Source organism: Mya arenaria, chromosome 7 (assembly GCF_026914265.1).
Source record: "Mya arenaria isolate MELC-2E11 chromosome 7, ASM2691426v1".
NCBI lineage: Eukaryota > Metazoa > Mollusca > Bivalvia > Myida > Myidae > Mya > Mya arenaria.
Window position 1 is genome coordinate 36,892,562 of NC_069128.1, and position 13,692 is coordinate 36,906,253.

At 40.2% G+C, this 13,692-nt stretch overlaps 1 protein-coding gene across 1 annotated transcript; it reads right to left on the reverse strand.

The window, feature by feature from the left end:
• Nucleotides 1-4,543: 4,543 nt before the first annotated feature.
• On the reverse strand, nt 4,544-6,271 carry LOC128241108 (serine-aspartate repeat-containing protein I-like). The gene is made up of 4 exons (XM_052958086.1): nt 5,787-6,271; nt 5,470-5,686; nt 4,993-5,310; nt 4,544-4,846 (listed from the first exon to the last, which is right to left on the reverse strand). Exons 1-4 carry the CDS (start codon nt 6,269-6,271, stop codon nt 4,544-4,546), a joined length of 1,323 nt encoding a protein of 440 aa, XP_052814046.1.
• Nucleotides 6,272-13,692: the final 7,421 nt, after the last annotated feature.

Here is a 13,692-nt window from a genome sequence, read left to right on the forward strand (position 1 = left end):
TTTTGACCTTTCGGTCTTATTTGGGGCATGGTAAAACTGTTTTGACCTTTTGGTCTTATTTTGGACATAATGAAACAGTTTTGACCTTTAGGTCTTATTTTGGACATAATGAAACAGTTTTAACCGTTAGGTCTTATTTTGGACATAATGAAACAGTTTTGACCGTTAGGTCTTATTTTGGACATAATGAAACTGTTTTGACCGTTAGGTCTTATTTTGGACATAACGAAACAGTTTTGACCTTTTGGTCTTATTTTCGACATAATGAAACAGTTTTGACCGTTAGGTCTTATTTTGGACATAATGAAACAGTTTTGACCTTTTGGTCTTATTTGGGGCATGATAAAACTGTTTTGACCTTTCGGTCTTATTTGGGGCATGATAAAACTGTTTTGACCTTTAGGTCTTATTTTGGACATAATGAAACAGTTTTGACCTTTTGGTCTTATTTGGGGCATGATGAAACGGTTTTGACCTTTTGGTCTTATTTGGGGCATGATGAAACTGTTTTGACCTTTCGGTCTTATTTGGGGCATGGTAAAACTGTTTTGACCTTTTGGTCTTATTTTGGACATAATGAAACAGTGTTGACCTTTAGGTCTTATTTTGGACATAATGACACAGTTTTGACCTTTTGGTCTTATTTGGGGCATGATGAAACTGTTTTGACCTTTCGGTCTTATTTGGGGCATGGTAAAACTGTTTTGACCTTTCGGTCTGATTTGGGGCATGGTAAAACTGTTTTGACCTTTTGGTCTTATTTTGGACATAGTGAAACAGTTTTGACCTTTAGGTCTTATTTTGGACATAATGAAACAGTTTTAACCGTTAGGTCTTATTTTGGACATAATGAAACAGTTTTGACCGTTAGGTCTTATTTTAGACATAATGAAACAGTTTTGACCTTTTGGTCTTATTTGGGGCATGATAAAACTGTTTTGACCTTTCGGTCTTATTTGGGGCATGATAAAACTGTTTTGACCTTTAGGTCTTATTTTGGACATAATGAAACAGTTTTAACCTTTTGGTCTTATTTGGGGCATGATGAAACTGTTTTGACCTTTTGGTCTTATTTGGGGCATGATGAAACAGTTTTGACCGTTCGGTCTTATTTGGGGCATGGTAAAACTGTTTTGACCTTTTGGTCTTATTTTGGACATAATGAAACAGTGTTGATCTTTAGGTCTTATTTTGGACATAATGAAACAGTTTTGCCCTTTTGGTCTTATTTGGGGCATGTTAAAACTGTTCCGACCGTTCGGTCTTATTTTGTGCATAATTTAACTGCTCTGACCTTTAGGTCTTATTTCAGGCATGATGAAACCAATCTGACCTTTCGGTCTTATTTTGGGCATATTTTAACTGCTCTGACCTTTCGGTGTTATTTGGGGCATGATAAAACTGTTTTGACCTTTCGGTCTTATGTTGGACATAATGAAACAGCTTTGACCTTTCGGTCTTATTTGGGGCATGGTAAAACCGTTTTGACCTTTCGGTCTTATTTTGGACATAATGAAACAGTTTTGACCTTTAGGTCTTATGTTGGACATAATGAAACAGTTTTGACCGTTTGGTCTTATTTGGGGCATGGTAAAACTGTTTTGACCTTTCGGTGTTATTTGGGGCATGGTAAAACTGTTTTGACCTTTCGGTCTTATTTTGGACATAATGAAACAGTTTTGACCTTTAGGTCTTATTTTGGACATAATGAAACAGTTTTGACCGTTAGGTCTTATTTTGGACATAATGAAACAGTTTTGACCGTTAGGTCTTATTTTGGACATAATGAAACAGTTTTGACCGTTAGGTCTTATTTTGGACATAATGAAACAGTTTTGACCTTTTGGTCTTATTTTGGACATAATGAAACAGTTTTGACCGTTAGGTCTTATTTTCGACATAATGAAACAGTTTTGACCTTTTGGTCTTATTTGGGGCATGATAGAACTGTTTTAACCTTTCGGTCTTATTTGGGGCATGGTAAAACTGTTTTGACCTTTCGGTTTTATTTTGGACATAATGAAACAGTTTTGACCTTTTGGTCTTATTTGGGGCATGATGAAACTGTTTTGACCTTTTGGTCTTATTTAGGGCATGATGAAACTGTTTTGACCTTTCGGTCTTATTTGGGGCATGGTAAAACTGTTTTGACCTTTTGGTCTTATTTTTGACATAATGAAACAGTTTTGACCTTTAGGTCTTATTTTGGACATAATGACACAGTTTTGACCTTTTGGTCTTATTTGGGGCATGTTAAAACTGTTCTGACCGTTCGGTCTTATTTTGTGCATAATTTAACTGCTCTGACCTTTAGGTCTTATTTCAGGCATGATGAAACCAATCTGACCTTTCGGTCTTATTTTGGGCATAATTTTACTGCTCTGACCTTTCGGTGTTATTTGGGGCATGATAAAACTGTTTTGACCTTTCGGTCTTATTTTGGGTATGATAAAACTGTTTTGACCTTTGGTCTTATTTGGGGCAAGATAAAACTGTTTTGACCTTTCGGTCTTATTTTGGGCATGATCTAACTGTTTTGAACTTTCGGTCTTATTTTGAGCATGATCTAACTGTTTTGAAATTTCGATTTTATTGCTGCATTATGAGTCTAGTCTGATAATTCTGACCTCTAGGTCTTATTTGGTGCATTATCAAATTGTTTTGTTCTTCTTGCAGCATATGAATCAGTCTAATAATTCTGACCTTTCGGTCTTAATTTGGGCATAATGCAACTTTGAACTTTCGCTGTTATTTGGGACAGAATGAATTTTGTCTGACTTTTCGGCTTTATATCGGCATAATGAATCAGGTCTGATCATTTTGACCCCACGGTCTTAATTTGGACATCATGAAACTATTTGTCAGAATGAAACCAATTATAGTTATTGTATTGCATTACTCCTTTAATTTGAATACAAATACCATGAGTATGCTATTTAAATACAACAAAAAGCATATTAACACATATCAAATAGTTATACTTTCAATCAAAACCTCGTTCTAGCAACCTTTAATAAAAAAATACAGTTTTAGTAGACAAACCTAGTGTTCGTATTTAGAACATGTGCACAGCCATAGGGAAAATGTCACGATGGCTGTTTCTTATTGATGCCTTATTGCGCATGTAGGCCATTTGTAAGCGACAATTAAAAAAGCCCTGATTCCCTAGTTGTAGCCCTGCGCATCGCCATTAAATGGAGGATTCTAGTACACTTTCAGTGCGAATGTAGTTAAATTACAATAATTGTAGTTCACAGATGCGGTTACATTGAAATATAGTTATTTCTATATATGTATACCGAATGTGTTTAATTTTCGCTGTCTGCTGTGTGTCCAGATGGCTGTCTGTAACGTCCACTGTACGTCGCCTGTCTATATCCGTGGCTGTCTTCCTGTCCGTCTACCTGTCTGCTTCAATGTCTGTCTTCCTGCCCGCCTGCCCTGCCCGCCTGCATGTCTGCCTCAGTGTGTGTCGTCCTGCCCGCCTGCCCTGCCCGCCTGCCTATATGTCTCAATGTCAGTCTTCCTACCCGCCTGTCCTGTCCGCCTTTCTGTCCGTATCAATGTCTGTCTTCCTGCTCGCCTGCCCTGTCCTGCCCGCCTGCCCTGCCCGCCTGTCTGTCTGTCTCAATGTCTGTATTCCTGCCCGCCTGCCCTGCCCACCTGCCCTGCCCGCATGCCCTGCCTGCCTGCCTGTCTGTCCCAATGTCTGTCTTCCTGCCCTGCCCTGCCCTGCCCTGCCCTGCCCTGCCCTGCCCTGCCCTGCCCTGCCCTGCCCTGCCCTGCCCTGCCCTGCCCTGCCCGCCTGACACAATGTCTGTCTTTCTGCCCGAATGCCCTGCCCTGTCCGCCAGCCTGACTGCCTGTCTGTCTCAATGTCTGTCTTCCTGCCCGCCTGCCCTGCCCTGCCCTGCCCGCCTGCCTGTCTGTCTCAATGTCGGTCTTTCTGCCCACCTGCCCGTCTGCCTATTTGCCCTGTCGGCCTGCCTGTCTGCCTCAGTGTATGTCTTACTGCCTGCCTGCCCTGTCGGCCTGCCTGTCTGCCCGCCTGCCCTGTCTTCCGGCCCGCCTGCCCCGTCGTCCTGCCTGTCTGCCTCAGTGTATGTCTTACTGCCCGTTTGCCTATTTGTCTCAATGTCTTTTGTTCTGCCCGCCTGCCCTGTCGGCCTGCCTGTCTGCCTCAGTGTCTGGCTTCATGTCCGCCTGTATGTCTGTTTCAGTGTCTGCCTTCATGCCCGCCTGTTCTGCCCGCCTCAGTGTCTGCCTTCTTGCCCGCCTGTTCTGCCCGCCTCAGTGTCTGCCTTCTTGCCTGCCTGTTCTGCCCGCCTCAGTGTCTGTCTTCCTGCCCGCCTGTTTGTCTGTCTCAGTGTCTGTCTTCCTACCCGCCTGTCTGTCTGCCTCACTGTCTGCCTTCTTGCCCGCCTGCATGTCTGCCTGCTTGTCTGCCTTCCTGCCCGCATGCTTGTCTGCCTCAGTGTCTGCCTTGATGCCCGCCTGCCTGTCTGCTTCAGTGTCTGCCTTCTTGCACGCCTGCATGTCTGCCTCAGTATCTGCCTTCTTGCCAGCCTGCTCTGTCTGCCTCAGTGTCTGCCTTCTTGCCCGCCTGTCTGTCTGCCTCAGTGTCTCCCATCTTGCCAGCCTGTCTGTATGCCTCAGTGTCTGCCTTCCTGCCCGTTTGCTCTGCCCGCTCAATGTCTGCCTTCTTGCCAGTCTGTCTGTCTGCCTCGATGTCTGCCTTCTTGCCCGTCTGTCTGTCTGCCGCAGTGTCTGCCTTCCTGCCCACCTGATTTGCCCGCCTGCTCTGTCCGCCTGCTCGGCCCGCCTTAGTGTCTGCCTTCTTGTCCGCCTGCTCGGACCGCCTCAGTTTCTGCCTTCTTGTCCGCCTGCCTGTCTGCCTCAGTGTCTGCCTTCCTGCCCGCCTGCTCTGCCCGCCTCAGTGTCTGCCATTTTGACCGCCTGCCTGTCTGCCTCAGTGTATGCCTTCTTGCCCACCTCAGTGTCTGCCATTTTGACCGCCTGCCTGTCTGCCTCAGTGTCTGCCTTCTTGCCCGCCTGTCTGTTTGCCTCAGTATTTCCCTTCCTGCCCGCCTGTCTGTCTACCTCAGTCTCTGCCTTCTTGCCCGCCTGTCTGTATGTTTCAGTGACTGCCTTCTTGCCCGCCGGTCTGTCTGCCTCAGCGTCTGCCTTCTTGCCCGCCTGTCTGTCTGCCTCAGCGTCTGCCTTCTTGCCCGCCTGCCTGTCTGCCTCAGTGTCTGCATTCCTGCCCGCCTGCTCTGTCTGCCTCAGTGTCTGCCTTCCTGTCCGCCTGCTCTGTCCGCCTCAGTGTCTGCCTTCTTGTCCGCCTGCATGTCTGCCTCAGTGTCTGCCTTCCTGCCCGCCTGCTCTGCCCGCCTGCTCTGTCTGCCTCAGTGTATGCCTTCCTGTCCGCCTGCTCTGTCCGCCTCAGTGTCTGCCTTCTTGTCCGCCTGCCTGTCTGCCGCAGTGTCTGCCTTCCTGCCGGCCTGCTCTGCACGCCTCAGTGTCTGCCTTCTTGCCCGCCTGTCTGTCTGCCTCAGCGTCTGTCTTCTTGCCCGCCTGTCTGTCTGCCTCAGTGTCTGCCTTCTTGCCCACCTGTCTGTATGTCTCAGTGTCTGCCTTCTTGCCCGCCTCCCTGTCTACCTCAGTGTCTACCTTCTTGCCCGCCTGCCTGTCAGCCTCAGTGTCTGTCTTCCTGCCCGCCTACTTGCCCGCCTCAGTGTCTGCCTTCTTGCCCGCCTGCCCGTCTGCCTCAGTGTCTGCCTTCTTGCCCGCCTGCTTTGCCCGCCTCAGTGTCTGCCTTTCTGTCCGCCTGCTGGCCCGCCTCAGTGTCTGCCTGCCTGCCCGCCTGCTTGTCTGCCTCAGTGTCTGCCTTCTTGCTCGTCTGTCTGTCTGCCGCAGTGTCTGCCTTCTTGCCCGCCTGCTTGTCTGCCGCAGTGTCTGCCTTCTTGCCCGCATGCTTGTCTCGGTGTCTGCCTTCTTGCCCGCCTGCTTTGCCCGCCTCAGTGTCTGCCTTTCTGTCCGCCTGCTGGCCCGCCTCAGTGTCAGCCTGCCTGCCCGCCTGCTTGTCTGCCTCAGTGTCTGCCTTCTTGCCCGTCTGTCTGTCTGCCGCAGTGTCTGCCTTCTTGCCCGCCTGCTTGTCTGCCTCGGTGTCTGCCTTCCTGCCCGTCTGTCTGTCTGCTGCAGTGTCTACCTTCTTGCCCGCATGTCTGTCCGCCTCAGTGTCTGCCTTCTTGCCCGCCAGCTCTGCCCGCATCAGTGTCTGCCTTTTTTACCGCCTGCCTGTCTGCCTTCTTTTCTCGCCTTCAGCCATACTTTCTGTCTGTTATAGTTATCCGATCTTCTAATCGCTACTGGCCCCGATTTCTCGAAACTTCTTAAGCATAACAGGCTTAAGTAGCTTATTTCAATTAGCTAAAATACATACTTGAATTTAGCTTTTATGAAAGGAAAATGGTTTATTGTGATTATCATAAATTTAATTCTTATCTAAAGTATAAAAGTTCTTGAAGAAGTTAATATTACGCAAATTATTGAAAAACAAAAATAGGGAGCTTAGCTTAATCCGGTTATAAAGGACTTAAGAAGTTTCGAGAAATTGGGCCCAGATCCTCTAATTAGCCTATCATTTTGTTATTATTAATTGACATATGAATAGTTTTGTCTGCAGTCAAACGAGGACATCACAGATCTCAGAAAGAAAAAAAATAGGTGAATACACTGTACATGAAATTCTTCCCGCTATGGCCTTATGAGGAGATATACCAATCATTATTAAAGGAATTAGACACCAGATGGTATGTACAATGGCAAGAAAAAAAGGAAATTGTCAAAACCTTACATAAAATTGATACCTTTGTGTACAACGCATTCTTACTTACTGATGTAACGCATCGCTTAGGACACGTGTATTTCGCAGTTTTTGCGGGTGGGTGGGGGTCCATTTCGAAATTTACTGGGATTGCCGACGACGTAAATACCAGTTATTAGTTATTTTAAAAAAAATAGCGCCTGTATATGTATCTGTACTAATGACGTGACTTTCATTATGTTAAATAAATACACTATAAACTGCGAAACCATTATGCGCAATTCTTAAACGGTAAACTCAGCTGAGGCAGTGACAAAATATTATTTCAATCATGTAAAATGCTGCACTATCGGCCCAAAACTAGCTTGTATTGACAATTCTAGGCTTGTTTAGTGGAAATAATGTATTTGCCGATTTTGAAACCATCTGGTGTCAAGTCCCTTTAACTCTTAATCAGAGTGATCAGAGTGATGCAAACGATAGTGATAATTCACTCCTACACACAAGGTACAGAAGGTAGAAAATCAGATCTCTGTGTGCTTATCAAATATTGCTCTCTCTGAGCAAATTTATGACCATTCTGCACTTGAGTGAATTACGAGAGAAAAACGTTTGCATTTTTTTCTGCATATACACGTAGCGACCTAAAATATTCATATTAAACCATTCAGCCTATTTCTTGCGTTCAACAGCCTTTACCAATAAAATAAAACTCGGCTACCGAACTATTTATTATTCCTCTATGTGAGTGCTCCAATAGTTCAACATTTCAAGAATCGATCGAGCTCAGCTAACAGAGAATGATACCATCAAGCACTCTTAAAATACAAGCTCAATACGAGGCAGACTGGCTTAATAGTGGGCTGTGACCGACTTTCACGCCAGGTCGGGGTGAATAACCTGTCATGACGCGGTCGCCGTGTTTATTTATACTAGTCATGACCTGGGTCACGTCGATTATATCAGGGTCAACCGGAGTATCAAGGATAGGACGAATTATAGGGGTAGTGTATCAATTTAGAAGTAGAGTAGAATAAATAAGTTTCCGTATATACTTTTCCAACGTATGCTGAGATTAAAATTTAATAATGCATGTACATGAATGGAACTTAAAACATTATTAGTCGATATTCACACATGTAGATAGTGGGTTTAGTAATATATAATGGGGATTTGCAATATTACCGATATTATAAGTTACGGGGTTAGTAGGTGTCCCGATATGACCGGGATATACGGGGCAAACGTGTTATAGTGAACCCGAGTATGGTTTCCTGTGCCCCCCGCATATCTTCTATATCTCATATATCGGTCACCTACTAACCCCGTATCATATCACGTCGAGAATATATTTACATGTTTTTAAAATGTTTCATTTATTCATCGAAATATTCATCGGAATCGTAAAATAGACGTCACATTGGAACGATATAAATTTGGTGACTCAATATGGATAAATATGGGGTCACCTCGTGACCAGTCCTGGACCAATGGCGTTGCGTCATTTATGTTGGAGGCGTGATATATTAAGAAACGGAGCAGAAGTAATACGTATCGATATACATTGGCGGATTATATCGACAGTGTTCTAGTTTAGTGTATTTTTTTTCTTAAATCGTATTGTAAATGTATTTACAACCCCCCCCCCCCCCCGCCTTCCCCAATCCGCAAGTGGTTAGGTAGTCAACGCAAAAGAAACAGAGCAAAATACATCATGTTGGTGTTAAATACCATATTATATATTTCCACCCGAAAGAGTTTTAAGCATACCCGACAATCAAGCGGTCATATTTACAGTTTATACAGCAATACATATGACATACTATACACTTTTAAACTGAATGTACTTTCTGAATGTATGGCTATTATGATTTAGAATACAACCTACATTTACAACCAATGAAATTTTAGACTGGAGCTTCGCTCATTTCGCCCATTCTTAGTCATAAAGAATTTAGTTCAGGTCATATAAGTATTACCTACGTTATGTACAATGCACTGACGACGTCATTAAAGGTGCTTAAAAATATCACGAGGCATATTTTTTCGGATTGAATAACACTGCTAAAACGTAAGAGTTTCTTTGCTCTTTTATAATAATAATAATTAATTCTGAATCAATACAGCATGTTTGAAATCAATGTTTTAATGACAAGGATGGAGAAATATAGGTTGAACGGTTTCATTGTATAACGGTTTACTGTAGAGTGCATACTGGCTTAAAGGGACAAGACACCATATGGTCCCAAAATCTCCAAATGCAGTATGTCCCTAAAACAAGTCTACAGTTGTGTTTACAAAGAAGCATGAGGTCGATAATATTAATACATCACCTTATATGATTAAAATAATATTTCGTCGCTGTCATGTGTCGTAAGCGATGTAATACATCAGTAAATAAGTTTTTGTAATTGTATCAAATGATGTCTAGTTCCTTAATTCCTTAATGACTCGCTCATGTTTTGAACCAAAAATTAGTTTTCCCGGTAATGCATCTGAAAACATTATTATAACATAATTGTTTCATCATTATTTTACTCTGTGGTATCGAAATTGCAGAAAAATACAGTTATAGCATAAAAAGTATTTTTGGTTTTAGCGGGGTTCGAATCCTCGCCGGTTAATTGAAGATAAAAAAGAAGAAAACAGCCTACTTGTCCACACGGCCACCGTGACCTTAACAACAATGTTGGATATGTTGACCTGTTACGGATACATTGATACATCACGTGCTATTGTCAATCAACCAATCACGCAACACCACAGCCGTAATTATTTTTCAATCGCGTCATAAATGCTTATGAAAAATCTGGTCTTCAAAGACGATATTTGATCAAATATCAACATTTGCTGAAGGGTTCCAGTTTGGTTTTTTGGTTTTAACACTCCTTATGATTTGCCACACTTTATTTCATAATTAAAAAAGCAAATTTTGCAAACCATGAACGAGTCGCTTTAAAACCACTCAGATTGAAACGTGTTCACTTACCGAATATAGATCATTTGAGTACATGTAAAAATATCTAAAATATTAAAATGGTTGAAATAAGTTATGAACCAATGAGACGACAGAATTAATTAAATTAATTGAAGCGTTATATTTCCATTGGTCGATGTTTTATGTGCTGTACTTATAGATTGAGGCATGCACCTTAAACCCATTTTAATTGTATATAGGTCGCCAACATTTGATGTGTGTCTATTTAAATTACTGAATGAGTGTACATGTAACCTGATTAAGCTAGCTAGCTAAAAATGTATCGACTGTAGAAGTAAATGAGCTGTTTTTACTAGCGGTAAAAGAGAGGGCTCATCCGGCGCGCGCCCCCTCTTAAATCGCCCAGGATTACTTTTTATTTCAATATGGGAGAGAAAAATTAATAAAACATGCTTAAAATGCACCATTTTTTATCACAAATTGTTACAATGTTCTTGAGGCAGTAACCCCAAACCTACACGCAAATAGTTTATGCCATATGTTTTAGGTTTTTAGGGAGAGGCGCATGTAAAAGGTTGCGCCTATAAGTTACGCCCCCTCTAACGTCAATTCCTGTAACCGCCCCTGGGGTGCGTTTCAGATAGATTTTACGATCTGCCATTATCGTAAATTTACGATCGTAATAACGACCAACTTAACGATAATCATAAAGGCGTTTCAGAAACGTCTCGTAAACTCTCCGGTCGTACGTAAAAAATAACGATAAAGCACAGCGTTAAAGCGAGTGACCCAGTCTGAAGTTAAATGACGTTACGTCACTTTGACCTGATGAGCGCACCTGTCTTTTTTAATAATAATAATAATAATAATAATAATAATAATAATAATAATAATAATAATAATAATACCGATAATCTCTTGAATGGAATCAATTAATGAAACTCTCCTTTTTATAATGATTAACACAAATGATACAAACTCGTGGTCTCTATTCTGATTAACCATGTGCTATTTATGTTACAATTGTATCTTAAGTACATCGTCATCCGGGATTTTTGGTGATGGAGGCAGTGGCGGTTCCGACGCTCATTTTAATATTTGTGTAATCATTATGAAAATTGGACAACAACAAATTACGTTGTTTTTTTCAGGCTGGTGATTTTACTTTAAATTCGTCTTTGATAAGGGAAATATTATAGTATGCGTTGTGTAAAGTAAATGCAAACGTGCAGCATAGTGCTGATGATGATAGTCACGATGATGCAATGACAACGGCAATGATGATTTAATAATAATAATGCGACAACGACACTATAATGATGATGCGATGACAACGATAGTGATAATGCGACGACGACGACTTAGATGATGATAATAATAATGATGATGCGACGACGGCAATGATACTAATTATGTTGTGACGATGACGACAATGCTCATGACGAGATGATGATGCGTAGATGTTGCTGATGATTGATGATGTGGATGATGATGCAGGTGTGAAGTTGGTGGTGAAGGTGGTTGTGGTTGGTGCGGTGGATGATGATGATGATGATGATGATGATGATGATGATGATGATGATGATGATGATGATGACTGATTCCAATCATCAACAACCGGCCTTAGTTCAGATAACGCGTAAAGTTCATACACACCAAAACTGTGACTAAGAGTTATTGTATTGGGAAACAGTTCGAAAATACATTGACTGGTTGGGTTTTTTGTATGAAGACAATTCATAAATCCATCTTTATTGTGTCAATCGTTGTAATAACAGTTAAATAAACAGCATTTCAGATCCATTCAAAATACATGATAAAATCTACATTTGCAGACATGCTTCAAATACACAAAATTACTAAAAGAAATACAGATATTTTACAAGCTCGTCTCTTCAAAACACATTATTCAACAAAAAGTATCTTAACTGGTGCAGATTGCCATAGAGGTTAAGTGTTCAGAGTTTCATGCAAATATTATCTATTATCTATTTCAATCATGTTATGATATACACTGGAGTATACACTTTATGTAGCATTCTGTGTTTATAAATGAGCCAGTCAAAGTAAAAAATAAATGTATTCAGAAATATCGAAAGATTCACTTAATTTCTATAAAAAGATAGTATGAATGTTTACATGATCAGCCATGGTAGTGTGTTTTCTATATATTCATAAGTTTGAATAAATGTATCATTAAGATAATCCTATATAATTCACAAACATGTACAACTGGATATACATCACAGTTGAATTTATATAAATATATATATATTTTTGAAAAATCTAATGCTAATGGCTTTTAAATGCAAAGTCAAACTTAAAATAAATACTATAAGAAATTTCATTTCAAATAATGAAGGTTACACAAATGCCTCATCGCCTATTTAACAGTTTAAAGTCTTATGTTGTGTTGGGATATGCAATTAATTTCAGATTCTGTGTCAATATATCTGTAATTATCTGCTTGGTCTGGTATCTCCAGTGTATGTAGGTATAAAGTACTGTTCTGACAAAGTCTCCTAAAACACACTGGAACCTTTAAGGTGAGTAGTAGACTGACTGTGAGCATATTCTAGATCTTTGAAACCTTGTGATATCTCAGTGTCCTGAAAAGGCAAAAAGTTACAAAATATTGTTTAATACAGCACAATAATTATAATACATTTTTGAAAACTCCTTTTAATGGTTAAACTACAAGTAACACATAATTTACATTCCCATATTTCAACTGAAATAGTTTGCATATTTTATGAAAATTATTGTCTTTTTAAAAAAAAAAATAAGTAGGGTTTTTAAGAAAACATGAAAAACACCATTCTGGTCACATTTTATTTCTTGTTTAATGTTCATATAAGTTAAATAACAAGTATGTTGAACCAGTTAACTGCTCAAAGTAAGATGCCCAACATTGTATCAATATAAAATTCATCTTATTGTATTATTCATAACATTGGTTAATATCCTTTTGCATTTTATCATTTCCTACCTACTTTTACATTTCCCTCCATTGCCAGCTTGAAGCATTCCTGATAGTTTTCTATCACCAGCCTGAAATAATTAACTAAAACAAATATTTAACAAGTAAAAACAGTAAAAAATGAAAACATAGAATATCAATAAGCATCTGTACATAGCCTGTGCATTAACTGCAGATACATAATATGGTTTTGCAGTTTAGTTTCTACATAAGTCCTTATGACAATGTGTTCAAATGTTGAATATGTATACCTCCATTATTATTCATAAAATCAACATTAAAATTTAATTCCCTTTTCCATACCATTATTAAACAGATGTCAATGAAGAACACAGCATTTTCCACCAAGACCATGACACTTCTGTTGGCAATTTTCATTTCAGTTTTTATTGTACACTTGGCATCAAATGGTACCATTTACAGTACTGTACAGTATATTTACATATTTAGCATCAGTTTTAGATGTGTAAAAATAAGAAAAAATAATTATGTTATATCATGACATGATAAAATGATAACACTGTTCAATAATTCACTGACTACATGCCACAAAGGCCGGTAATATTACAACAAAATATGTACAGGCATTTATTTATCCGAATTAAAAACCATCCGAAATAGAAGAATTTTAAGAAAATGTTTTACATGACATATTTAACAGCAATGAAACCAAATCAAATTCTTCATCATATTCCATGTTTTAGATGTACACAATATCATCATACTTCACAGATATAACAAAAAGCTTACATCTTCTACAGTTAAAATCCATTTTTGACAGAACGGCGGAAATAGAACATTTTCATACTGTTTTCAGCTATTTTTAGACATAGTTTGAAAATTCCACACCAGCGAACATTCTACACGCAATATTAAACTCTCAAATGTTGATAAAAAGTAAAAGTATACTTTGATATGGAGAAAATCTTCATCCGCCATCTTGATCGT

Excerpts from the sequence above, each read along its gene's own strand:
- LOC128241108 (XM_052958086.1), bottom strand. The coding sequence starts at position 6,271 with ATGCGGGCAGAGCTGGCGGGCAAGAAGGCAGACACTGAGGCGGACAGA. Across the intron at positions 5,311-5,469 it reads GCAGACACTGCGGCAGACAG|AGCAGGCGGACAGGAAGGCA; the intron begins GCAGGCGGACAA and ends TGAGGCGGACAG. Across the intron at positions 4,847-4,992 it reads TCAAAATGGCAGACACTGAG|GCGGACAAGAAGGCAGACAC; the intron begins GTGGGCAAGAAG and ends CGGTCCGAGCAG.